The sequence below is a fragment of the Danio aesculapii genome, chromosome 4 (assembly GCF_903798145.1).
Source record: "Danio aesculapii chromosome 4, fDanAes4.1, whole genome shotgun sequence".
Taxonomy (NCBI): Eukaryota; Metazoa; Chordata; class Actinopteri; order Cypriniformes; family Danionidae; genus Danio; species Danio aesculapii.
Genome location: NC_079438.1, coordinates 38,666,155 through 38,691,344, shown reverse-complemented (window position 1 = coordinate 38,691,344; position 25,190 = coordinate 38,666,155). Strand labels below are relative to the sequence as shown.

Sequence of the window (25,190 nt, the reverse complement as noted above, 5' to 3'; positions counted from 1 at the left end):
ATGGAACAAAATCAATGCCAAATGTATTGAATTAAAAAGCTTGTTGAATAGCACAAACTGAAAAAAATAATACACCGTATTAACAAGTTCTTGCATTTTAATGACTTGAATTGCAGGGTTTGTATTTTTAGGTCCTGAAATTTAACATAGCTGTTTATTTCAGCTGTGAATAGTTCAACTAAAAATATTTCAAACATGTTTTCGTACTTATAAATCCAATAATTCATTTTCAATTTCCAGGATTCACTTACAAAATATTCAATACCCTTTAAAAATACGATGTATAATATTCAAAAGGTAATTTTCAGTTCATTTTATTTCAGTTCAAATATTCGCTTCCATAAATTCAGTGGCTCAAATTCGACTGTCAAAATTCAACATTACATCCGGGAACTGCAGGAAAAGCAATAGATTGCAGATTAAAGATCGCCAGCTGCTCTTCCACCAGCAGGTGGAGATGGAATAATTTAAGATTTTTTACCCAGTAAATAGACGAGAAAAAAGCTAATAAAGGCACAAAAGTAGCATTTCATATTAATATCAGTGTCTTGGACATTATAAGTAATAAAATGAGTATGAATAAAATAAGTAAATGATCTTTTGGTCATTTATATTTGCCCTTATGTAACAGAAGCCAGTTGGTGATCGCGTAAACCTCACTCCTCGGATTCAGCGACAGACGTTGTTCTGCAGTGCCATTCACAGACTCTTAAATGGGCAGGTGCTCAGATATCATCTGAAACTTCAGAGGTGTTCCCATCAAATATTGGCAGCCATCTAGCATCTCTCAACCAGTATTTGACGTGCGGTGCTGGCTCTGACCGTGACCGGCCACCAGAGCTCGCGGCCACTCGTTTGCGTTTGCCGCGTACAAGCCGCACAGGTATAAAAAAAAACGCCAAATATTTTATTCATTCATCAATTCATTCATTCTCCTTCGGCTTAGTCTATATTTTAGAGGTCGCCAATCATTTTAAATAATAAAGTAAAAAAAAAATATATATATATATATATATAATATATATATATTTTTTTTCGTTCATATAAAAATAAAGGCGTGCCGTAAGCCTATAGCTAGTACATAACAATAAAAACAATTAATCTGGACAAACGCATGGCACCATGGCAGAACCCCAAAAATTAGAAAAATGAAAGGCAGGCAGAGTGTTAAAAAGTAATACTAATTTAGAACCACGGATGACTTATTCAAGCGCAGTAGCCTAAATAAATGTTATAAAATAATAATAATAACAACAATAATAATAAAATAATAACAACAACAATAATAATTTAAATAATGAAACTATAGCCTACCCCAATCCTGAAAAAAAGCTGCGTTTAAACAGCGCAAACACTTCTAGTAACCCCTTAATGCTTATGCCATATATTAGACGGCTCTGTATTAATAACTGAAGACGCTCTTTTAATGCATTAGCTCGCTATGTTAAATTATTTTAAATTACACGTCCCATCCATACCCAACCTTAAATCGTACCTGAACACTGTCTTTATCTAACACTATCTGTCCAACAGTTGCAAGTAAACTGTTTTGTGTGACATTCTCAAAAAATCTCTCTGGTTTTGAATTTTGTATGATTATTTTATTTCCTTTCTCTTACGTTTATATTCTTTAGCAGCCAGTCAATATTATACTTTACATCTATGGAAGAATGAGTTAATAAAGATAGAGAATGTAACATCATATTCATCAAAAGACGGTTTATGTGCATTAGAAATGCGCGGTTGGCAGTTTCAGCCGCGGACTCCGCGGATAAACCGCGGATCGGGCGGATGACGTGACGAAAAATAATATTTTAATTAAATTCGGGCGGGTGGCGGGCGGTTGTACCAATCAAATAAAAAAAATATATGTATAAATTGGTAAATATGATCTGACCATACCTACATCCAAAAAATCGAGCACACTTTGAAATAGTCAAATTTTCATCAGGTAGTATGTCTAGTCGAGTCTATGAGCAACAAGTGCTGTGAGCCAGCGCTCCTTCAGTGCAGCAGGGCGCGTTATAGAGGCCAGGCGCTCTCGTCTGAATCCGGACACAGTAGATGCTATTTTATTCCTGCATAGTGCCAAGAAAATTCAAACTAGACCTAAGGTCAGGCATATTAAACCAATTAGCCAATATCTAGACTACACATAGCCCATGTTTAATATAAACATTTAAGTTCGGTCAGCTGATAATTTTACGTTCATATTGGTTTAGCCTGTTCTATTCTAGACATGTTGTGTATTAGTTATTTGGCCTCGCTTTTACGTTCTGAGGCTTAAGGTTATTTTGCCAGAATTTCTTTGTCGCAAGCGTAGTATTTCATTATGCTTCAAGTTTGTGGGGATGATCGTAAGTTCATGGATTATTGGGGCATAGACTTGTCATACAGGCAATTTAGCCTGGTCAGACTTCATGTTCGCTCAAAGAGGGATAGTATATATATATATATATATATATATATATATATATATATATATATATATATATATATATATATATATATATTTGTTAATTGAATTTCTTGTGGGGGTGACTGAGCCTATAAGGCTTAACTACGATAGGACGTTTTTATTATTATTATTTTTTTTTTTCAAATGTTTGCCAAAGCATGCGACTATAGCCTATGCCTACATTAAGATGTTTATTTTAATATTTTTTTACTGCCTGTTGTTTCTTTTGGCATATAAAATAGACATTGTCTGATAGAGATATCAATAGAGGTTCATCTGTGTCGCAGAATTGGTGTTGTTTCCGATTTCTACAAGCTCAATAACTTCCACAGCAAAAAAAAAAAAAAAAAAAAAAAAAAAAATAGTCGAAAAACTGTGCCCATTAATTAGATGTGCAAGACAAGCAGATAAGTTTTTGGGGTTGCTATGGACAACTACAAATGTGAACATTATTAGGCTATAATGTAAATGACTTATTATTCTATCTATTTGCTAAAATATAAAGTGAAATAGGCATTTAGTAGTAGGCTAAATAGCAGCATGTTGAAATGATGTGTCAAAATGCGTTTTCTATTAGGCTACTATAAAAAAATGTACAGTACAGTGCGTTTAATTTAGATTATTTATTTTTGTCCCTGTGTGCCGATCGGAGACGGAGTTTACTGCTGATATTCGTGTTGGATATTTTGAGAGCTTTATAGGGTGCTTCTCATTTCTCATTTGTGCATCCTCGTTTCCTTTCCTTGCTTTCTTTCCTCGTGTCTTAGCTCCACCCCTCCGGGATGCGAGGGAAGGACGCAAGGAAAAGACCCGAGGACCAAAGACACGTCCTCGTATCGTTTAGCGTCACTTCAAAGCGTCGTCAATTAATGCTGGATTTGGCTTGCACGTTTGGATTAACTACATGTCTACATTAAAGTCATTTTCTATTCTCTAATAATCAATAAAGAAACATTCATTTAATAATATAAATGAATAAGCCATTCAAATAAAGAGCCCAATCAGCAGATGGCGGGCGGGTGCGGTTTTAAAAATTGGTCAGAAATATTGGTGCGGATGGATGGCGGACGGATGATGAGTTTTGTGATGCGGTTGCGGATGAAATAAAAGCCCATCCGCGCATCTCTAATGTGCATGTAACGCCACTGGTCCGAGCAGGGCGCGAGCTGGCGATACCGGTATGGGAGACAAATGCTGTGAGGAGATTAAAGATGGTAAAGTCTAGCTCAGATATGTTGCCAGCCGGAAGTGCGATATGCACATTAATAAAGCAGCATTTTTTAATGAAACTGTGTAACAATAATTAATATTTTTACAGTACTGTGATGGTTGGGTTTAGAGTTGGGGTGGGAGTAGTTAAAAATACAATTTATTGGGAAATTTAACAGTTAACATAAATAATACTCTGTACAACAACTGTTTTTACGGTACTGTGATGGTTGGGTTTAGGGTTGGGGTGGAGGTAGAGTTAATAAAATACAATAAATGGGAAATTTTATAAATAATAGAAATAATTGTCATTAACTTCCGGCTGCAAACGTATCCGATCTAGCAACAACCGGCTAAATATTGCAGAACAACATCTGTCGCTGAATCCGAGGAGTGTATAATATAAATGACCAAAAGATCATTTACTTATTTTACTCATACTCATTTTATTACTTATAATGTCCAAGACACTGATATTAATATGAAATGCTACTTTTGTGCCTTTATTAGCTTTTTTCTCGTCTATTTACTGGGTAAAAAATCTTAAATTATTCCATCTCCACCTGCTGGTGAAAGAGCAGCTGGCGATCTTCAATCTGCAATCTATTGCTTTTCCTGCAGTTCCCGGATGTAATGTTGAATTTTAACAGTCGAATTTGAGCCACTGAATTTATGGAAGCGAATATTTGAACTGAAATAAAATGAACTGAAAATTACCTTTTGAATATTATACATCGTATTTTTAAAGGGTATTGAATATTTTGTAAGTGAATCCTGGAAATTGAAAATGAATTATTGAATTTATAAGTACGAAAACATGTTTGAAATATTTTTAGTTGAACTATTCACAGCTTAAATAAACAGCTATGTTAAATTTCAGGACCTAAAAATACAAACCCTGCAATTCAAGTCATTAAAATGCAAGAACTTGTTAATACGGTGTATTATTTTTTTCAGTTTGTGCTATTCAACAAGCTTTTTAATTCAATACATTTGGCATTGATTTTGTTCCATACATAAGTGTGCAATGTTACATGTATTTAGTATTGTTTTCACTATTTGACAGAACTGAACATGTCAGTCCTGTGCTCGAAATGTCACTTTTCAGCACGGCCGTTTTATTTGAGCTCGCAGGGCGGAATTTCACTGACGGACGCGTTTGAGTAACAGTGTTTTATGTCCCTTGCGCTTTTGTTTGGCCTCGGTCAGTTTATCAATAAATCCGTCTTGTTTTGTTTTATCTTTAATTTTTTGACTTTGTCTTTGTATCCGTTTTCTCTTCAGTACAACTACGTGGCAACATTTTCTATGCGAGTGATTTTATTGAACGCGGATTCTACATCGATGGAAAATTAGCAGGCTATGCTAGCAAGCTAACGCTAGCTGCATTTCTGTGATACACAGGTGATAAAATACAACTAATTATTGTTCTCAACATTATTTTAATTAATTGTTTAATAAGCCTACGTCTATTATTACTTATTTTTTGTATCATGTCTGATGCATCTTAACTGGTTGTTTACGTTCCAGTCAGATATTAACAGTTAGTAAGTTAGTACTAGTAGTACTCTACATAACACTCATATAACACTCAACAAACCTCCTTTTTTTCATTTCCCAAATCTTTCCTTTTGTATTGTCTTTGTTTTCAGACATATGTTTAACTAAGTTAACTGTTTACGTTGTTGACACCTTTGTATATATTAGTATATTTCTAACAAACTGGATAGGAATAGAAAATTTAGTAATACTTCTGGTAATACAAATATGTAGCTTCTCTACTGCAGGTAATTCTTGTTGGCTGACCATGTCAATGTATCTACATGTGACAAATTGCTGTTTTATGTTTTAAAGTGCCTGTGCTGCAGGATCAGGATGAGGATGTTCTCAGTTTCACATAAGACGGCCTTTGTGGTCGATCACTGCCCATACATGGCAGAGTCCAGTCGGCAGCTGATTGAATGTGACATGCTGACCAAAAGCCGCTCACAGGGTGTGATTCCTCTGGCTCCAGTCGCCAAATCTCTCTGGACGTGTGCAGTTGAATGCTCCATGGAGTACTGCAGGATCCTGTATGACATTTACCCCACCAAGAAACTAGTAAGAGTTTGGAAACTGATGCTGAATATAGGTGTCTTCGCTGAAATGTTACACAGACTCTTGATTTGATTAGCTTCAGTATTTATACATTTGATTATAATGTTTAATGTGGGTTAATTTATAAATGCAGTAAACTTTACAGAGCACAATAGATTAAAAGCAGTAGAATATCAAAATAAATCACTGTTTCCATTGAATGTGTTCAAGAGCACAAACTGTCATTTTTGAGAAACTGTAGCAAATTAGCCGTAATAAAATGGGAAGTTGCTGCAACCAGAGAAACTAATAGAGCTTTTATCTTTTGTCACATAGAAAACATATATTTAGCAAAATACTTTTCTTGTTGTTGTTGTTAAAATGGTCTCCAGAGATAATATAATGTTACAGCATAATAATTTGTACTGTTTGTTTTAACATAACAATCATAAAACAGGATTCCATCCATGTTTATTCCACATCCATGCTTTAATAAAATAATTTTAAAATGGTTTCCTTTCATGATCCATCAAGGAAAGTAAAAGCAGCACATAGAATAAAGCTTATATACTGTTGAGTAAATGATAACAGAACAAAATTTCTTGGTAAACAATTAATTTAATGTTATTCAGGTGAACTACATTGTGAGCGATTCTGAGGTTCACATCCTGAACAGCTGGAAGCAGGAGGATCAAAATACACATGATGTAAGATGCACATTTGATCACAATAATTTACTTGTTTCAGAATAATCTGAGTGGCTAGAACTGAGTGTATGTCTGTGGTGTGTTTAGCTCATGTCTGCCTTGGCTGCGGTTGGGCCTCCAAACCCTCGTCAGGATCCTGAATGCTGCAGTGTTCTGCATGGGCTGGTGGCGGCTGTGGAGTCTCTGTGTAAGATCACAGAATATCAGCACGAGTCTCGTACTACTCTGATGGACGTGGCCGACAGAGTGGCCAATAGAGGGCGCATTATCTGTCTTACCAATGCCAAAAGGTGATAAATATAATATGTACTGTATTTTTTATATGTGTCAGTGACAAAAAACAGTCATACATTAGAATGCATTGTATTTAATGAATTGTTTTTTTTGTGCAAGCAAAATAATGATCATCATAAACGTTTTGCCCTGATTTATAAAAGAAGCTAAACTGTCATTCAGAGAAACCGTAGTTTATGTACCATGAAGAAATATTGTCAGCAATATTTAGAACAGAAATGATTTAATTCAATTTTAAAAGACCATATTTAAGGATCATAACAGAGGCCTATAATTCTCATTAATTGTTTTAGATCTTTATACTTTGCCACTATACTTTAGATCACAAGATTTTACCCAATAGTCATAATGAATTAAAAAAAAAAATATTGTGTGATCACTTATGTGTTAAAATAAGCATATTGCTCTTTTCACATAAAAATGTTTTTTTTTATACTTAATGAGGTTGGAACATTATTTCTATCGTATTTAGCTTTTTTTCTTCAGAAAAGTTACTTGAAACAAAGTATATACTTTCATATAATGTTTGTAATTTAACATTTTTCTTTAAAATAAATGTCGTTCTACTAAACTTTGTTTAATGCCACAAAAAGAACTTGGTAGCAAAACGGTTTTCAGTGTAAATAATAAGAAATGTAACATGATTTCAGATAACCATTTAAGTAACGCCTGCTCTGTGACTCTGTTAGTGACACTCATGTCAGGATGCTGGAGGACTGTGTGCTGGAAACCATTCAAGAACAGAACAAGCTGGCAGCAGGATCTGACAGGTAACTTCTGATATCTCTGTGCAGGAGTCACTTTCATTCTCACACATTCTTAATGTTATATGTTTCTGCTGTGCAGACTGATGCCCATTCAGCAGTGTGAGCTTGTGCTGGTCCACATCTACCCACAGGGGGATGACACTCTGGTCTCAGACCGGCAAAAGAAAGAGGTAGCAACTTTTTCTTAATTTTTGCTAAATGCAATTTAAATTCCATTGAGATATCTACAAGGATATTTTTTTTAAACCCAGTTTTAGAATGTAATCTAAAATGTTTATCGAAGCAAAGAACTGTTTGAAAAATATCAGACAAGACAAACAAGTACCAGATATTGATTTAAAACCCTTTTTTTAAATACATGAAAGCGGTAATAAACAGCTAATTACACATGCCTTCATTGTACATTGTTAAATATATATCAGTAACACTTTACAGTAGAGTTTCATTAGTTAATGTTAGCTAATGTATTTACTGAACACGAATAAACAATGGACAATGCACATCTCACAGTATTTATTCATCTTTGTTAATGTTAGTTAATAAAAATAATGTGATGATCACATTTTATATGGTCACACTTTACCACAAGGTTTGTTAGTTAGGATTAGGATTTAGGTTTTACTAACAAACATAAGAATGAACAACATTTGTTAATAATTAATCAAACTTTTACTAATGCATTATTAAAATCCAAATTCATTCATTAACTTAAACTACAATGAACAAGTAGGTTGTCATTATCTAATGTTAACAAAGATGGATACGTAGGGTATAAATGTGTTGTTCATTTATTATTAGTAAATACATTAACCAATACTTCATTATTATAAAGTGTTACATTTTATTTTAAGGTGCAAATCTTGCTATTAATAAATTATTAGCAAAGAGTTTTAGCTCAATAAAGTACTAATTTGCTGCTTATTAATTGTTAGTAAAGGAGTAGTTGAATAATAAAAAGCAAATATCTTTAAAATAAGCAGGTAATAAGCCTGTAGTTAATAAAGGGAATAAATGCTTTAAAGTCATTCATTGCCTTTTAACTTAAAGTGCATTAACTAATGTTAACAAGCACAACTTTAGATTTTAATAATGTGTTAGTAAATGTTGAACTATAATTAATAAATGCTGCACAAATACAATACTGTTCATGTCGCAAATGCAATAACTAATAGAACCTTATTGTAAAGTGTGACAAAAATATTTAGATACATTTGTCTCACTATTACTCTGTAATGTGTGTGTGTTTTTTCTGCTCTGTGTAGCTTTCTTCAGTGTTAAGCAGTGAGGTTCACAGTGTGCGAGCTGGACGGCATCTAGCCTGTAAACTGAATGTGCTGGTTCAGCAGCACTTTGATTTGGCCTCCACCACCATCACAAACATCCCCATGAAGGTCAGACTGACTGTCAAACATCTTCCTCACTGCCTGTCTCCCTCTCTTCTTCACTTGTTTGCACTGTATCAGTTGCTTACACAGCTGCTGTTTTCATGGTTTATTGTTTGTTTTGCTAGCCTACATTAAATGTCTGTGAGCAGGTCAGTACTTTACAAGAGCTACTATTACTTATCCAGATCAAAACCCCACCCCTCATCCAGCTCTTGCTAATCTCTAATCATTAACTGGAGCTTTAAAGAGCCTTCATTTAATTAGGCTCTACTGCTTATAAAAGCTTTTTCTTTTTCCTAATACTGGGGGACTGTATATTTTGTAGTGTGTGTCACCTTATAATTTAAGAAATTGAACAGAAATTTGAGGTATATTTAATATTTTTCTTGAAAGGGAAAACGAAAAAAAAAATGGTGACTCTATTTTGATTAATTCATAATTTTTTTTTTTTATATTCCCCAAAAAAGCTCTGACTCATTTGGATCACACTGATTGTTATACACTTTTAATGTTGAATAAAAACTCCTGTTTTATAGGGTACAGTGCCTTTCGCTAATAGTGTTGCTCTTGGTAAATATGAACAAAGAAGGTTATGAAAAAACTTTTAATTGTTTAACACTTTTGATCCTCTTTTGCTCAAAATATTAACAACAGCAAAGCTTGGCTCTCATTGAGAATTAGCAATTGAAAACAAAATGTATTCCCATATGTTTTTACCTTGTTAGTACAGCGGGGTTATGAGAAACAGGACATTGTTAAACCATGAACTCCTGTTTCTCAGGGCTGTACATACAGTCAAACTCGCTCCGTCATTCATCTCAGTGTGCTTCACAAAATGGATAATGGTTATAAGAAAAAAGCAAAACCACAGACAACGCCCATTTCCACCATCATGAGTGTCACAGCATACTGTCTGAATTGCCAAAAAATCTTCAAGAATGACAGCTGGAGAACTACAGAGGTTAGTTAGGTCTTGGGGTCAGAAAGACTGGTTTCAAGCAAAAGTCATCTACTCTCAGTCTCATCCAAAAACAATAAACAATTTATTTAAGCAGGTAAGTCAATTGAGAACCAGTTCCTAATTTAAATGATGACCTGGCCAAGAGGCAGGATGAAAAGAGGTATGAAAGCACACTGTGCTATTACAAATAACACAGATGCAAATAATAACAACATATAAAACAAGAGAAAAAAAAAAAAAAAGTGCAGTTATCGTGCACTATAAACTGAATTGAACTTTTTAAAGGATGAAAATTGAATAAAAAATAACTAAACTTTACAGACTACTGCTCAGTAGAAAATGATCAAAGTGGTGAGCAATAAAGTACAGGCTTTGGGTATACAGTGACGAGTAAATCTGCTAGAATTTCAGCATATTTTATGAAGAAGCGACTGTAAATATACTTTAAATATTCTCAATAAAAGCTTTATAAAATAACAGAAACCAGTGAATTAGTTGATGAGAATGAAGAGAAGGCCAGTTCAATAAAGAATACTTTTGATAATGATGAGTATTAAATGAAAGGCTAGTTGCAAATTGAATTGCTGCATGGTGAAAAAAAAAACATTTACCAAGAATTTTTGAAGCTGACCTGTAAACTAAATTACTGTAATCCAAAAAAAAAAAGTTACCACAAAAATTACAAAATGCTGTTTTGAAGTGTGTGTATAAAGAAAGATTTTTTGTTGTTAAATAAAAAAACAATATGGGCTTTAACTTTTGTAAGTTTCAAGTGACTAAATAGTAAATGACTATCTATCTAGTAAATAGTTTACTATCTATCTAGATTCCACGATATTTGTAGCAGTCATTGTAATCTCAGAGCAGTTCACTGAAAAATTTTAGGGGCAAACTTAATGTGATAAATCTCTATTAAAAACTATACGTTTTGAATTATTTGTTAAACGTCTTCAGTGTTCTTGTTAATATGTTGTGCAAAAGATCAAACATTGCAAGGACAATGAACAATAAAGACTTTTACTTTTTATATTTACCAAGAGTGCCAATATTAGTGGAGGACACGGTATATGTGTGATTAGCACTCAGCTGGATGCACAGTTGACCCTCTTAGAAACCCTTTCAGCTCTCAGATCTTTTCTCTGTCGGGGTGATTTCTCTTGTTCTTTTGCTCTCTTTCTTTTTCCTGGGTGATGTGGCCAGATGTGAAGTGTGTTTTCTTGTTCTTGTCACTTGTGTAAAAAACGCAGGTCCCTGCAGAAACACACAGTAGTTGTAGGATGTGTGTTTGAGGCCAGTGACCCCAGGGATGAAACATCCTGCTCCGTAGTATTATCCCCCATCTGTGTTTTCCTTGCCGTTCTCCTCTCTTTTCTTGTTCTTGATGTGTGTAAGCTCTGTTTGTAGCTTACAACCTCTGATCTCCTCTGATCTGAAGCAGCTGGGAGACTCAGAGGTCTTCACGGACATCAGATCTGTGAGGGCACAGTTATTTTATAACCCGTGCTCTTCAAACATGAAAGCAGCAGTAGATTGGGCTGTGTTTGTAGTGTAGAGGTCCAGCTGCTGATGTATGCGTGTGTTTGTGTATGTGTCTCTGTGTGTGTGAGAAGGAGGAGCAGCATGCTAACACTTCAGCAAATTACGACGTTGAGCTTCTGCACCATCGTGATGCACATATGGAGTTTATTAAGAGTGGTGAGTGATATCGATAATGCAATACAGCCTTCATTTTGCTGCATAATGCACTTGGACATTAGAGCTTAGCAAACTGTTCTCAACTCTTGTAAAAATTACAAACTGTTTTTGCATTGTCAGTTTTAGAGTCTGTTTTTTATTTTAATAACAAAAATATTGGTTGAATAGCTTATCAGTAATTAGTCAGTAATCAGTAAGCATATCAGTAAAATATAAGTAAAAAAGCATTTCAGATCTTCAAATATTTTGACAAGTTAAATAATAAATTATGAATATTATTTTATAAATATGAATAATTTGAATATAATTATAAATCTGTTAAAAAAAATGAAAAACTTCTCAAAAGTAAATATACAGGCGTTTTAAATCTAATAAGTATTTTAATAAAAACTTGTGATGAATAACTTCTCAGTAATAAATTGCAAACATTTAAATAGTTTTAAAATAGTCATAATTCATATTTTTGTAATAAAACATTGTATATGATGAATAACTATTTTGAAGATGATAGCTGTAGTGAAGTTAATATTTCAATTAAAAAAACTTGTCTAATAAATGAATATGAAAACATTTTAAAACTTCTAAAATAGTCATAAGTTATTCTAAATAGTGCTTGGCAAAATTAATTTATGTAAATGTAATATGAATATGATTCAAATTATACATACATTTAAATGTCTGTATTTCAAAATTGTATTATTGTTTCTATGTATGTGTGCGTATCACACATCACAAATGTATAGAATACATAAAAATGTATTATGTTAAAACAGACTTTTATTTTGGATGCTATTAATCTTTTGCCAGCACAATTTAAAAAAAAATTAAACACACATGATAAATTATGTCTCAGTAAATATGCAAAAATTTCAATTTCATGTTATGATGATATTACTACTTACTACTTTATTAATACATTTTTCAGAAACTTAAACTCTTTCATAGTTATATTAAAACATGAAGGTACAAAATGACAATTCCTTTACTCCATGCATTTGTAAATCTGACATTTTCTGTGGAATACACATGAAAAAGTTGAGTGAAATTTCACGGATGTTTCAGTATTTCTTTTTACTGTGTAGGCGATCTCCACATGGCCGGCAGTACAAGCAGAGACAGTGGGTTAAAGGAAACGATCACACTCAAATGGTGCACTCCACGCACCAACAGTGTAGGTGAGTGGAACTCTGATGTGAGTTTTTCTCTTTACAACCCATGTCAGAAGTATGATTTAATTTCTTGTTTGCAGAGCTGCATTACTGCACAGGCGCCTATCGCATTTCTCCAGTAGACGTTAACAGCCGCCCATCGTCTTGCCTCACCAACTTCCTGCTGAATGGTATGGATTATAATAAGTCCTGCATTTCTCATTATTACCTTCAGTAAAAAGAGAGAGGCTTTGATATGAATTTATTAATGTAAATATCATAGGTTTATGTACTTTTTCTTTTGTCTGTTGTCTTCCCAGGTCGCTCTGTGCTACTAGAACAGCCTCGCAAGTCTGGGTCAAAGGTCATAAGTCACATGTTAAGCAGCCATGGAGGAGAAATCTTTCTGCATGTTCTTAACAGCACGCGCTCTACATTGGAGGATCCTCCATCCATCAGTGAGGGTTGTGGGGGACGAGTGACTGACTACCGCATCACTGTGAGCTAACAAAATATTATCGCATTCCCATTATTCTGAGATTACATAATTGACAATACAATTCAATCTATGTACACATTTGAACTAATAACCAACATTTTAGGTGCATAAACATAGTTATAGAAGTTACCACACTGAGATTCTGCACCACCACAATGTGCATATGGTTTTTGTTAAGAGTGCTGAGTGATATCAATAATTCACTTCAGCTTTCATTGCAGTAGCTGCATAAAGGATTTAGACATTACATCAAAGCAACTTTTCTTAATGCTTTTAAAACCTGGTAAAATTTCTACATTCAGGGACAGTTTTGTTTTATGAAACATAATCTTCAAAAACAGTCTATTTTATTTTTATCAGTCGATAAACATTTAATAACATTAGTAATAATATGTAAAATATTTATTTGAAAAATCATTTCTTAGTAATTCTTCATAATTATTGACATTTTAAAACTCTTGTTACATGATATTACCACACTTGCTATTCAATTAATGAATATTTTAGAAATTATATTGTAAAATGTATTGCATTCTCATTATGGTTTCATAATTATCATAATTTCAATCTTTTAAAACCACATGTGTCTTTGCTAAACTCTAATTACAAACTTTTTTATAAACTAGCAAACAAAATGGCTAGAAAAGATAGAAGTACATTAATAGTGATACAAAAAGTTTGTCTACAGATGGGTTCAGTTTGAAACTGTGAGTGTTAACAACAAATGTAAAAAATATTAGAAAGTTAGTAGATATTAGAGAGTATTAGATCTAAATACAAGTTAATAAGTAAAATATTAGACAGTTAATTTCAGTAGAGAGTTGTCACATCATAATTGTTTTGGGATACAGTATATTTCCTGCGTGTAAATCTTGTTATCTGACTGCAGGACTTTGGTGAGTTTATGCGGGAGAATCGACTGACTCCATTCCCAGACTCCATGGTAGATGCAGCAGGCAGAGCTCCAATCGAGAGGGCCAAATCTCAACTAGAACGACACACACGGTACTGGCCAATGATCATCTCCCAGACCACCATCTTCAACATGCAGGCGGTAAGAGCCACTGTCTTAATCAGAGCTACTCAACCAGGTGGGCAGGGACTCTCACTGGTGAATATAATAACACATAAGTAGTATAATATAACCATGAGACAGTTATTTACATTATAATTAACAATGATTTTAAAGAGAACCACAGATCTAAACAATGGTTAATTAAAGCCTTTATCCTGTGTTCTGCAATAAGTTTCTATTTTGACAGCTTTTTTAGTCAGTGTTTGCTTGCTTGATTACATTTTTTTAATGCCATTTTTTGGGACGCTCCAGAAATAAAAATTCTGGCCTGAAACTTAAAATTCAGGATGCATTACGCCTTTCTTTTTATTTCATGAGGTTTAATAAAGAATGTAATGTAGCACAATTCATTATTTATCACAATTTATGAAGAACTATGTACATATGTTAATAATAATAAAAATATTATCCTCCTAATTATCCTCCTTTATTCAGTTCTTTTCATCAGAATATTTTAACTAATATCCAAATAATAATATGTATTATTATTATTATTATTATTATAGTTATTATATTCAATACAGGCACACTATGATCTCTTTCACGTGCAGATTGGATAAAAAACGAATAATGCATCGTAAGATTTATTGCTAATTTACTGTTTTTTTTTTCAGCCAAAGTTTATTTACATGCATTTCTTGCGTATGCATAATATACAGTTGAAGTCAGAATTATTAGCCCCCCTGAATTATTAGCCCTCCTGTTTATTTTTTCCCTCAATTTCTGTTTAACGAAGAGAAGATTTTTTTCAGTACATTTCTAAACATAATAGTTTTAATAACTCATTTCTGTTAACTGATTTATTTTATCTTTGCCATGATAACAGTACATAATATTATATTAGATATTTTTCAAGACACTTATATACTGCTTAAAGTGACATTTAAAGGCTTAACTAGGTTAATTAGATTAACTATGCAGGTTAGGGTAATTAGGCAAGTTATTGTATAACGATAGTTTGTTCTGTAGGCTATGGAAAAAATATATAGCTTAAAGGGGAAAATAATTTTGACCTTAAATTGATGTTTAAAAAATTAAAAACTGCTTTTATTCTAGTCGAAATAAAACAAATATAACTTTCTCCAGAAGAAAAAATATTATCAAACATACAGTGAAAATGTCCTTGCTCTGTTAAACATAATTTGTGAAAAATATAAAAAAGAAAAAAAAAATTCAAAGGGGGGCTAATAATTCTGACTTTAACTGTATGTGTATGTGTGTCCTGGGGTATTGTGGTCATCTTTTTGCATTTTTTATTTCAGGTGGTACCATTAGCTAACCTCATAGTGAAGGACACTCTAACAGATGAAGATGTGCTGACCTGTCAGAAAACTGTCTATAATCTTGTTGATATGGAAAGGAAGAGTGATCCTCTGCCAATCTCAACCGTCGGCTCCAGGGGAAAAGGACCCAAGCGGTGAGAATATCACATCAGCTTGTACATCTACAAGTTTCAGATTGGCTTGTTGGGCGACTTTGTTACAAATCCAAGTCACACAGCCTAGTGTACGAAAGCAGAAAGCAGTACTTTCATAGCACAAAGAATACAGTCTACACAGCATTGCAAGGTGTATGTACATGTGTTTCTTTTGTGTTTATTGTTGCACAGGCACAATTGTGTACTAGAAAATTGGAGATTTGGCATAGCAGATAATAGTACTTTTTCTCGTAACAAAGTATAGACTTAAAAATTCACATATAATTTGAATTTTGCTTATATTTAAGAAACAAATTTGAATTTAGGTTTTCAGCCATATTGACAGCCGTGGTTTGAAGATGCTAATGTTTTTCTGTATATAGTGATGAGCAGTATCGGATCATGTGGAATGAGCTAGAGACGTTGGTAAAGACTCATGTGGGCACCAGTGAGAGACACCAACGTGTGCTGGAGTGCATCAGCGCTTGCCGGAGCAAACCACCCGAGGAGGAGGAGAGGAAAAAAAGAGGAAGGAAAAGAGAGGACAAGGAGGACAAAACCGAGAAAAATGGCAAGGACACAGAGGAGAAAAGCTGGACTGCAGACACTGAGAGGTGAGCATTAGTGGAAGAGATGCTGACTTGTGCGTTTACATATGTCAGGTGGCAGCTGTTTGTAGATGGATGGCTGTGGATTTAGCTTTCTTCATTAATCTCTTGATCTGTGGGTGTTTCTGATGTTTATTATGTCCTTTTTCTCCTACAGGCTGAAAGGGGTAATGGACCGAGAGAAGGACGAACAAAGCGAGTGTGAGATCATCAAAGATTCGCCAGACTCACCGGAGCCGCTGAACAAGAAACCACGCTTGGCTACAGAGGAACAGCAGCCTCCAGAAAAATCCAAAGGTCCACATTTATGTTTTTGTTATTTTATTAATTATTTTTTGCGACACCAAGTCACTCAGTCTGTTGTGATGTGGTTTTATTAATAATAATAATAATAATAATAATAATAATAATAATAATAATAACAACAACAACAACAATTATATGTAGAACAAGTTAAGTAAATTCAATATAACATATTTTATATTTTTCAAGGCTTTGAGTCTGTTGTGATTAGTTTTAATGATAATAATAAAATAATAATAGTATTTATAAATGAAATGTAAAATATTTTATAATATTTAAATCAAGTCTCTGAAAGTGTTCTGATGTAGTAATATTTAATTTATTTTTGAAAAACTTATTTATTTTAAAACTAATGTCACTATCATAAAATATTTTACATTTTATTGTGGATTTGTTATTATTATTATCATTATTATTATTATTAACAATAATAATAATAATAATAATAATAATAATAATGATGATAATAATAACAAATCCACAATGAAATGTAAAATATTTTATGATAGTGACATTAGTTTTTTTGTGAAATCAAGCCTCTGAGTCTGTTGTGATGTAGTGTTTAGTATTAATATTAATAACTGCAAATAAATAATGAAAAACATTTATATAAGTGTAATATTTGATGGGTAATATTTTTTTAATCATTAGTTATTGTTAATATTAAAGTGTATGCAGTTATTAATATTATAGTGCATACAATTATTAATATTATAGTGCATACAATAATTCACATTGTACAGATTTTCCTTTTGAGAATTTTTGAGAATTAATCAGAGAATTAATGTTGGAAACCGAAGAATGCACAAAGCATTTCTAGATTCTCCTGCCAGTTTTTTGCTAATAAAATATGCAGCACATATACATCTTGAAGGAATTTGTGTAGACCTTCAGGAAACTTGTGAAAGACATGGCAGATGCATCAGCACATCCAACACTTGTGCAGAACGCCATCATTTTTTGCTCAAAATTAGCACCTGCAAGCCGAGTCAGAAAGATCATCATCTGAACTGAATGAAAAGGCAAGTCAGAAAGTTACGTGGTACCACAGCCAATCAGTTGTGTGATGAGTTGAAATAGCTGTCTCTTGTTTTGCAGGTCCTGTGTCTCTACTCGCCCTTTGGACCAACAGAATAACTCAAGCGAACTCCAGGAAGCATCAGGAATTTGCAGGAAGATTGAGTTCAGTGAACAACAAGGCCGAGCTTTATCAGCATCTGAAGGAGGAAAATGGGTGTGTTGACTGCATCGTGTTTCTTCCATCAGTCAGTCAAATTCTGTTTACTCACTGTGTTTTCTTTATTAGGATGGATGTTCATGAGAATGGAAAAGCAACAAGATGATGTGTGGAAAACGCCTCTTCTCATCACTGCAGGATCATTGATTTGTTGAGAGGATGTGATGTGACCTTTGGCATGATATCAAATGATGCTTTTGCCAGGATGCTGATTTTGTGCCAGACATAGAAGAGCAAGGCAATGTTTTATAAGGACACACTTTTTTATATGCTTTAGTTTGTACAAAGTGTCTGAAAGTTTGTGAGGCAGAATAAAGAAAATTGTAAATTGTGTTGTACTGTCCGTGTTTGTGTTTTCTTTGTGCACATCTGTTTGTTTAATGCTATTTTCTTTATTCAGATTCCTTTACATGGAGCAAGCATAATACTTGGATGTTAAGAAAGCATCAGTGTGCTTTTCTGGTAAGTGACATAAGAACGCAAGGAAAAGCGAATCACTGAATTCAGAACCATGTGTTTCATCAGGGCAATTCTTTTCCCAAATGGCACCATCTGTCCCTGCGGTCCTCATCCATGTAAACATTTTGATATTGTCAAGGGATAGTTCACCCAGAAATTGTACTATCGCTTACTCACTTTACTTGTTTCAAACAACTTTGAGGGTTTTATTTTCTGAAGATAATGAAGAACACTGAAACCATTAACTTTCATGGTAGGAAAAAATACAATGAAAGTCAATGCTTGCTAGTTTCCAGCCTTTTCCAAAATTTCATCTTTTGTGTTTAACAGATGAAAGAAAACTCAAACTTGTTTGACACAAGTCAAGAGTGAGTAAATGATGAAAGAGTAATTTTTGGAAGAACTATTCCCTTATGCCAAAAGTCTTCTGTGGCCACATGGAGGCACTCTTAAGCACATTTTGACAGCTAAAATGACAGTTGGCCACCTACTGATCTGTGAACTACTCTAAATGACACACTTAAGTGACCTTGCAGACTCAGTGTCTTCTGAGCATGTGTCTGTTATGTCAACAAGGCCCTTGGGCAGGCTTTTTTAATATTTGACCCTTAAGAGTCACTGGCCTGCGGAGTTTAACCTCCAATCAAACTCATTTACCTGTGATTTTCTAGTAACCCTGAAAATCGTTTGGTTTGTTTTTTTAATAGGTTTGGACCTCTTTTATATGCTTGGACCATGGACTTTTAAGCCTAGATCTGAGGAACACTACATATTTTCTAACTCTAATAAAGCACACTTGATTCAGCTCCTTCTCTAGCTTGTAGAAACACAAAAGCCAGAAACATACAGCTCCGAAAAGAGCGAGATCAAACATATGCACTGCTGGATTTGCCTTGAGGAATGCGAAACATCATCTTATGCTCAAATTATACTTCTATCTGCAGTCTACGATAGTCTGTGCCCTGTCCTTGTGATGCTATTTTCAGCATCTGGAGTGTCCACAGATATCTGTTCACGCCAAAATAAAAAAATGTAAACCTAATTTTCAGATTTAACAGCGCAGGCACATGGTAAATATTCTAAGAGAACAAGCTCACTAGTGAGTGCAGTGCATTTTTTTGAAGTCATCTGCTGCACACTGTGTTAGGACATCTGAGAGTATTATTGGTGTGCACCTGCCCAGCCTCCTTGACTTGTACATCTCCAGAATGAGGAAACGGGCAGGTAACCACATTCAAGAGTCCTCTCACCCAGGCCACAAACTGTTCACACTTTTACTCTCAGGCAGACCGTACAGATCTCTATGTACTAAAACATGTAGGCAACAAAAACATTTTTCCCTCCTCAGGCTATATCTGACTTACATCGGTTGCTACCTGTTATGGCCATAAACATTACAGTATCATTATTGTGTTTATGGTTTCATGCCTATGGCACGTCTTGCTGGTGCATCTGTGACCAAGGCAGCAAGTCTTTGTGATGTATCAAGAGCTACGGTATCCAGGGTAGTGTCAGCATACCACCAAGAAGGACAAATTACAATCAAGAGGAGGAACTCTGGACGCAAGAGGAAGCTGTATGAAAGAGATGTCCAGGTGCTAATCTGGATTGTATCCAAAAAACATAAAATCACAGCTGCTCAACTCACTGCACAATTATATGTGCACCTCAACTCCTCTGTTTCCACCGGGTCAATGTGGCCGGGCTGCTATAGCCAAACCTTTGCTTAATCGTTACAATGACAAACGTCAGTTACAACAGTGCCAGCAATGAAAATCTTGGCCTGTGGACAGTGTGAAACGTATTATTCTCTGATGAGTCCACGTTCAATGTCTTTCCCACATCCTGGAGAGTTGCGATGTGGTGAAAACCCAAAGAAGCTTACCACTCAGACTGTCACATGCCCAGAGTGAAGGGTGGATCAGAGATTTGGGCTACAATGTCATGGAATTCCCTAGGCCCAATACTTGTGCTGGATGGGTGCTTTACTACCGAGGACTACCAAACCATTCTGGAGAACCATGTGCACCCAATGGTTCAAACATTGTACCTTTTGTATGTCATGGTTCAAATATTGTAACCAGTGTTGGGAGTAATGCGTTACAAAAGTAATGTATTACAGTAATGTATTACATTTTCCAGTAACGCAGTAGTGTAAGGCATTACTTATACATTTTCAGTAATATTTTACTCGGTACATGTTCAGTAACGCGTGCGTTACAACAAACTTTACGCCCGCAAGACATTACCAAATAAAAAATACCGCAAGTAAGTTCTATTTTCTGTTCGTGGTTAGTGAATATATGCGCGTGTTGTCATCAATATCCCTCTGGCTATTGGAACTTTTTTACTTTGAACGCGGAATGATTTCAGCCTCTGAGCTCGAGGTCCGAGGCTATTGGCTCAGCCCGGTTCACAGTAAGGTCAAGCCCTGACGTGCAGCGGAAGAGCGGCAAAATAGATATAGAAGACAGTACATTCGCGAGATGGACGTATGTGCATATGGCGTTATTTCACTGACAACAGTCGTAAGCGCAGTTTTACAAGAGCGCATTCACGTAATTCTCTGTTCGTGGACAACTCGACCGCAATTTTTTTTTTTCGCAGTAGCATGCACTCAAAACACGGCTGCTCACGTGCGAATGATCTGCTCTGGCTCCGTCAGATGATGCAGACTCACATTTTGTGCCTCATGTTCCCTCTTCTTTTCGTGCTTTTGCTCTCCAGAGATCCTCCTGTTCAATTGGTTATCCCAAGAATGTTGATATGGTTTATATATTGCTACAGTATTTATTAGCAATACACGAAACACTAAAAGGTTATGATAAATTCTATAATAAATACTTGTGTTTTTTGAGTGTTAGATATACTGCCTATGTTTTAGGCTAGTATTATTTACAATTTGTTAATGAATGCTTCAGCATACTGTAGTATTAAGAATAGTCAACTGATAAAATGAAATACAAAGTGTAGTTTTACTACAGTAAAGTGTGGTGAATTGTAGTATAGTATACCCTATATTGTAAAAAAAAAACTACAGCACTGGGTAATTTGTTTATATTACGCTTGTGTTACCATAGCAACTAGTATTAGCACAACTGATTAATTGAAGTACTTTACTGTAGAACTGTTCAAAACACTGTACATGACAGGAAAAAATGTCCTCCACAATCTCATCAGCAATGTGGAAGACAACAGAGACGTGTTCAATTTATTTTAGTTGCCATGATAAAATGGGATTGATAGTGAGATTTATTTGAGGAGTGAATAGTTCAGTAGGCTATAATACCTCATCAAGTTTTCCCCTATTTTTATCGGTTACATTTCTGCTTGCATTCTTTATATTTTTGTTTAAATGTTGTTTTATTTGATTAGTATGGTGCACCTTTTGGATGTTTAATAAATGTTTTTTAAAAATGTATTCTTTGCATTCAACTTCTTTTCTCTGTGTCTTAAGTGTTTGAAATTGGAAATATTTCATCATATAACAAACAACAAAAAAGGTTATAGTGGATTAGATTAAAAAATTTATATGTAAGTCTATTTTAGTATTTTGGTTATTGTTAATAAATAGTGTACAAATATAAATTATATCAAAAAGCATGAAAGGAAGAGGGAACACAAGACACAAATTGTGAGTCTGCATATAATCTCACTGAGCGAGTAGTGTACTGTGAGCGCACAAGAAATTGTGTGCGTGAGCAGTGCATATTTGAGAGAGCATGAGAAAATTTGCACGCGAGCAGCGTATATTTGAGAGCTCACAAGCAGTTTTGTCCACAGAGGAAATCGGTGCATGAGCATTATATTGAGAAAGCAATGTTCATCATGCTCACTTTGTGCATGACAGTTTTGTGTTGTGAACCTGAATTTAAAGTGAATAGAATAATGGCAAGATTAAGAAAAAAATGCATCTGGTCATGGCATTGGAGTTTACATATAGGCCTGTTGTGTCTAATATGAAAATAGCCAAGCTATTCACAGATATTGCCAGATAATCACTTTACCTTTACCATACTTTCAACAGACTTTGATCATTTGTGATTCTGGCTCTTATCCTTTCTTGCATTGTCTTGAGCCTTCACGTTGCCAAATATATACTATATTGTTAGTAGCCTGGATAGGTCACCGTCATTCTGCTACATCATATCGCTTTCTACTGGATGTAAAATGCTCTGCAGTACATTTAGTCATTTTAGAATGTTAAGTTCTAATTCTGTAGTTATTTTGGTGAAAGTAACTAAAAAGTAATATAAGAGTAATGTAACATATTACAATTTTGAGACAGTAATATTGTAAGGTAAGGGATTACTTTTAAATCACAGTAATAAGTAATCTGTAATGTATTACAGTTTGGAAGTAACTTGCACAACACTGATTGTAACTTTGTATTGAATGCCGTGTATCAGGATGATAATGCACAAATACACACAGCAAGACTGGTGACAAGCTGCCATGACCAGCACAGTCATCAGATCCAAATATTATTGAGCCAGTTTGGGGTGTTTTGGAGGAGCGAGTCAGGAAACATTTTTATCCACCAGCATCATGACGTGACCTGGCTACTGTTCTGCAAGAAGAATTGTTCAAAATGCCTCTGATCAATGTGCAGGACTTGTATCTGTTATTCCTAAGACAAACTGATGCTGTCTTAGCCCCAAATGGAGGTCCTAAAACCAAGTGTTTTAGTTTCATTGTTTAACCTCTGTGTTGTATATTTATACCTCTGTATATTTAATAATAAATATCGTTTGCCTACTTTGTTTTCTTCCTTGTTACAAGTCATTTGTGTTCTCTTGTTGATATGTGTGTATGTGCCCAGAGCTCCTGTAAACCACAAAAAGATTCCATGTATGTCTGCACCCAATTGTCAAATAAAGCTTATTCTGATTCTGAAGTGGCCATTTGGGAAAGTGTCCTTTTCACACCTGTTTTGTTTGGTTCAGTTGAATCGAATCTTAAGTTAATTTCCATTTCATTTGGTGTGGATCACACTTCAATGCGTACTAAACAAATGGGCCGAGACCTGGCTGAAGAGGTGGTCTTGGTCTGCTTCCAAATGAATTCTGGTGTAGGGTTCAACACATTGCCCTGCAAATTCTATCAGTGGCCTGTTGATTGAGTTGAGAAAAAACCTACTGCACCACATAAAAAAAAAAGTCAACATTGTGAACGGACAGACTTCCCTGATATGAAAACTCCCTAAATGTAACTTTAAGCTTCAGCCCAGACCACTCAGGCAATTTCCTTTGGCTTATCAGGAGTCGCCACAGAGGAATGAACTGCCAATTACTTTGTTATTATGCGGCGGATGCCCATCCAGCAGCAACCCAGCACTTGAGAGTACACTAACTTGTGAACCCCCAATGCTGGGAAACACCCATACACTCTCTCATTCACACACAAACTCATATGGCCAGTATAGTTTATCCAGTTCAATATATAGTGTCTTTGTACCCAATAAAACTCACGCGATCACAGGGACAGCATGCAAATTCCACACAGAAATGCCACCTGGCCCAGCTGGACTCGAACCAGCAACCTTCTTGCTATGAGGCGACAGTGCTTACCACTAAGCCATCGGGACACGCCCCCACCACAACCAATTGGTCCATATTGTTCACACCAGTGGCTAGAAAGACTATAAATAGATTACATTTTTTTATTTTGTCAGAAATTAGTTTGGGTAAGAGGTAAGTTTGAGAATAACTTCGTTTGCCATTATGTCAAACACTGTTCTTTTGCATAAATGAACATTTTAGCTACGTTATGTGTTATAAATGTTAAGTATATAATCAACACATTAGTATTTCGCTATTAAGTTATTAATATATTAAAGTCTAGAGCTTATGTAAGACTTAGAACAGGCTGCTAAAGTGTGTTTACTGGATGATTCAGGCTGGATATGTTTTGTCTCCATAATGGACAGAAAGAGAGGAACCTAGCCAAGGACAGAGGAAGTTATTATTGAATTTTTGGACTCTGGTTAAGATGAGGGATTAACTGTTGATATATACGGTCCTAGAGCTTACTGTCAGGCTCTGTGCACATATTGAGCAGAGGTGAAAGTGATTGTTTGTGTTGGGTTTGATTCCTGATATGCAGTGCAAACCTCTCCACCTCTGCACTGAAGAAAAAGGCAATCATTGGTTTGAGTACATTACATACAACAGGGTAAAACAACTGTCCCAGGCTACTTTCTGCATTGTCAGTGCCTGCAGCTCAGAGCTCTGTTGGGAAGGAGCCATAAGGAAAATCAAGGTGTTTGGTCTTCAACCAGCTGGACACCCTCATTAAGCAGAGTCTGATACTTTTAGCAGCCACTTTGTGGACACTATTTGTGACTTTTGCTAGACCAAATAAATATACAGCCTTGATGTTTAGTGTTGCAGTGTCATTTAAATTTTTGTTGTTCTTGTTAAAACCTTTAGAGAAGGGGCTTTAATCCTCCTCCTGCACACTAGCCGATAATAATGTAACTCTGTCTGAGCACAGGTGTTTTTAATTAGAGCTGGAGCTGAAATCTGCTGGACTGTAGCTTTCCAGGAGCAGACTTGGAGATGCCTCATCAGATGTTCATCAAATACTAAAGGTAAGTCTACATGACATAAATGAGCTAAGAACTCTTTTTGTTGTTGTTGTTTCCAGGGTTCCCACACTTTTTGACAGTACTTGAATTACAGACATATGGATTCAAGGCCTGGAAAGTACTTTAAAACAAACATAGGTCCTTGAAGGTGCTTGAATTCGATTTGAAATTATATTTGTTTATGGTTTTATTTCAGCAATTGTACTTACTTAAAAAAAATCAGGATGAAAAAATTGAGAAATTCTTAAATTTAAAAATCTTACATTTAAATCTGGTACAATAACACTAATATTTGATCAATAC

At 34.9% G+C, this 25,190-nt stretch overlaps 1 protein-coding gene across 1 annotated transcript; it reads left to right on the top strand.

Moving 5' to 3' along the window:
• The first annotated feature begins 4,808 nt into the window (after positions 1 to 4,808).
• On the top strand, positions 4,809 to 18,182 carry ints13 (integrator complex subunit 13). The gene is made up of 17 exons (XM_056455595.1): positions 4,809 to 5,071; positions 5,522 to 5,767; positions 6,376 to 6,450; positions 6,538 to 6,740; positions 7,434 to 7,514; positions 7,591 to 7,681; positions 8,774 to 8,902; positions 11,468 to 11,552; positions 12,635 to 12,727; positions 12,802 to 12,891; positions 13,021 to 13,199; positions 14,089 to 14,253; positions 15,537 to 15,691; positions 16,075 to 16,305; positions 16,457 to 16,596; positions 17,701 to 17,836; positions 17,909 to 18,182. The coding sequence occupies exons 2-17, from the start codon at positions 5,543 to 5,545 to the stop codon at positions 17,943 to 17,945; spliced, it is 2,115 nt and encodes a 704-aa protein (XP_056311570.1). The 5' UTR covers positions 4,809 to 5,071; positions 5,522 to 5,542; the 3' UTR covers positions 17,946 to 18,182.
• The last annotated feature ends 7,008 nt before the right edge of the window (positions 18,183 to 25,190 follow it).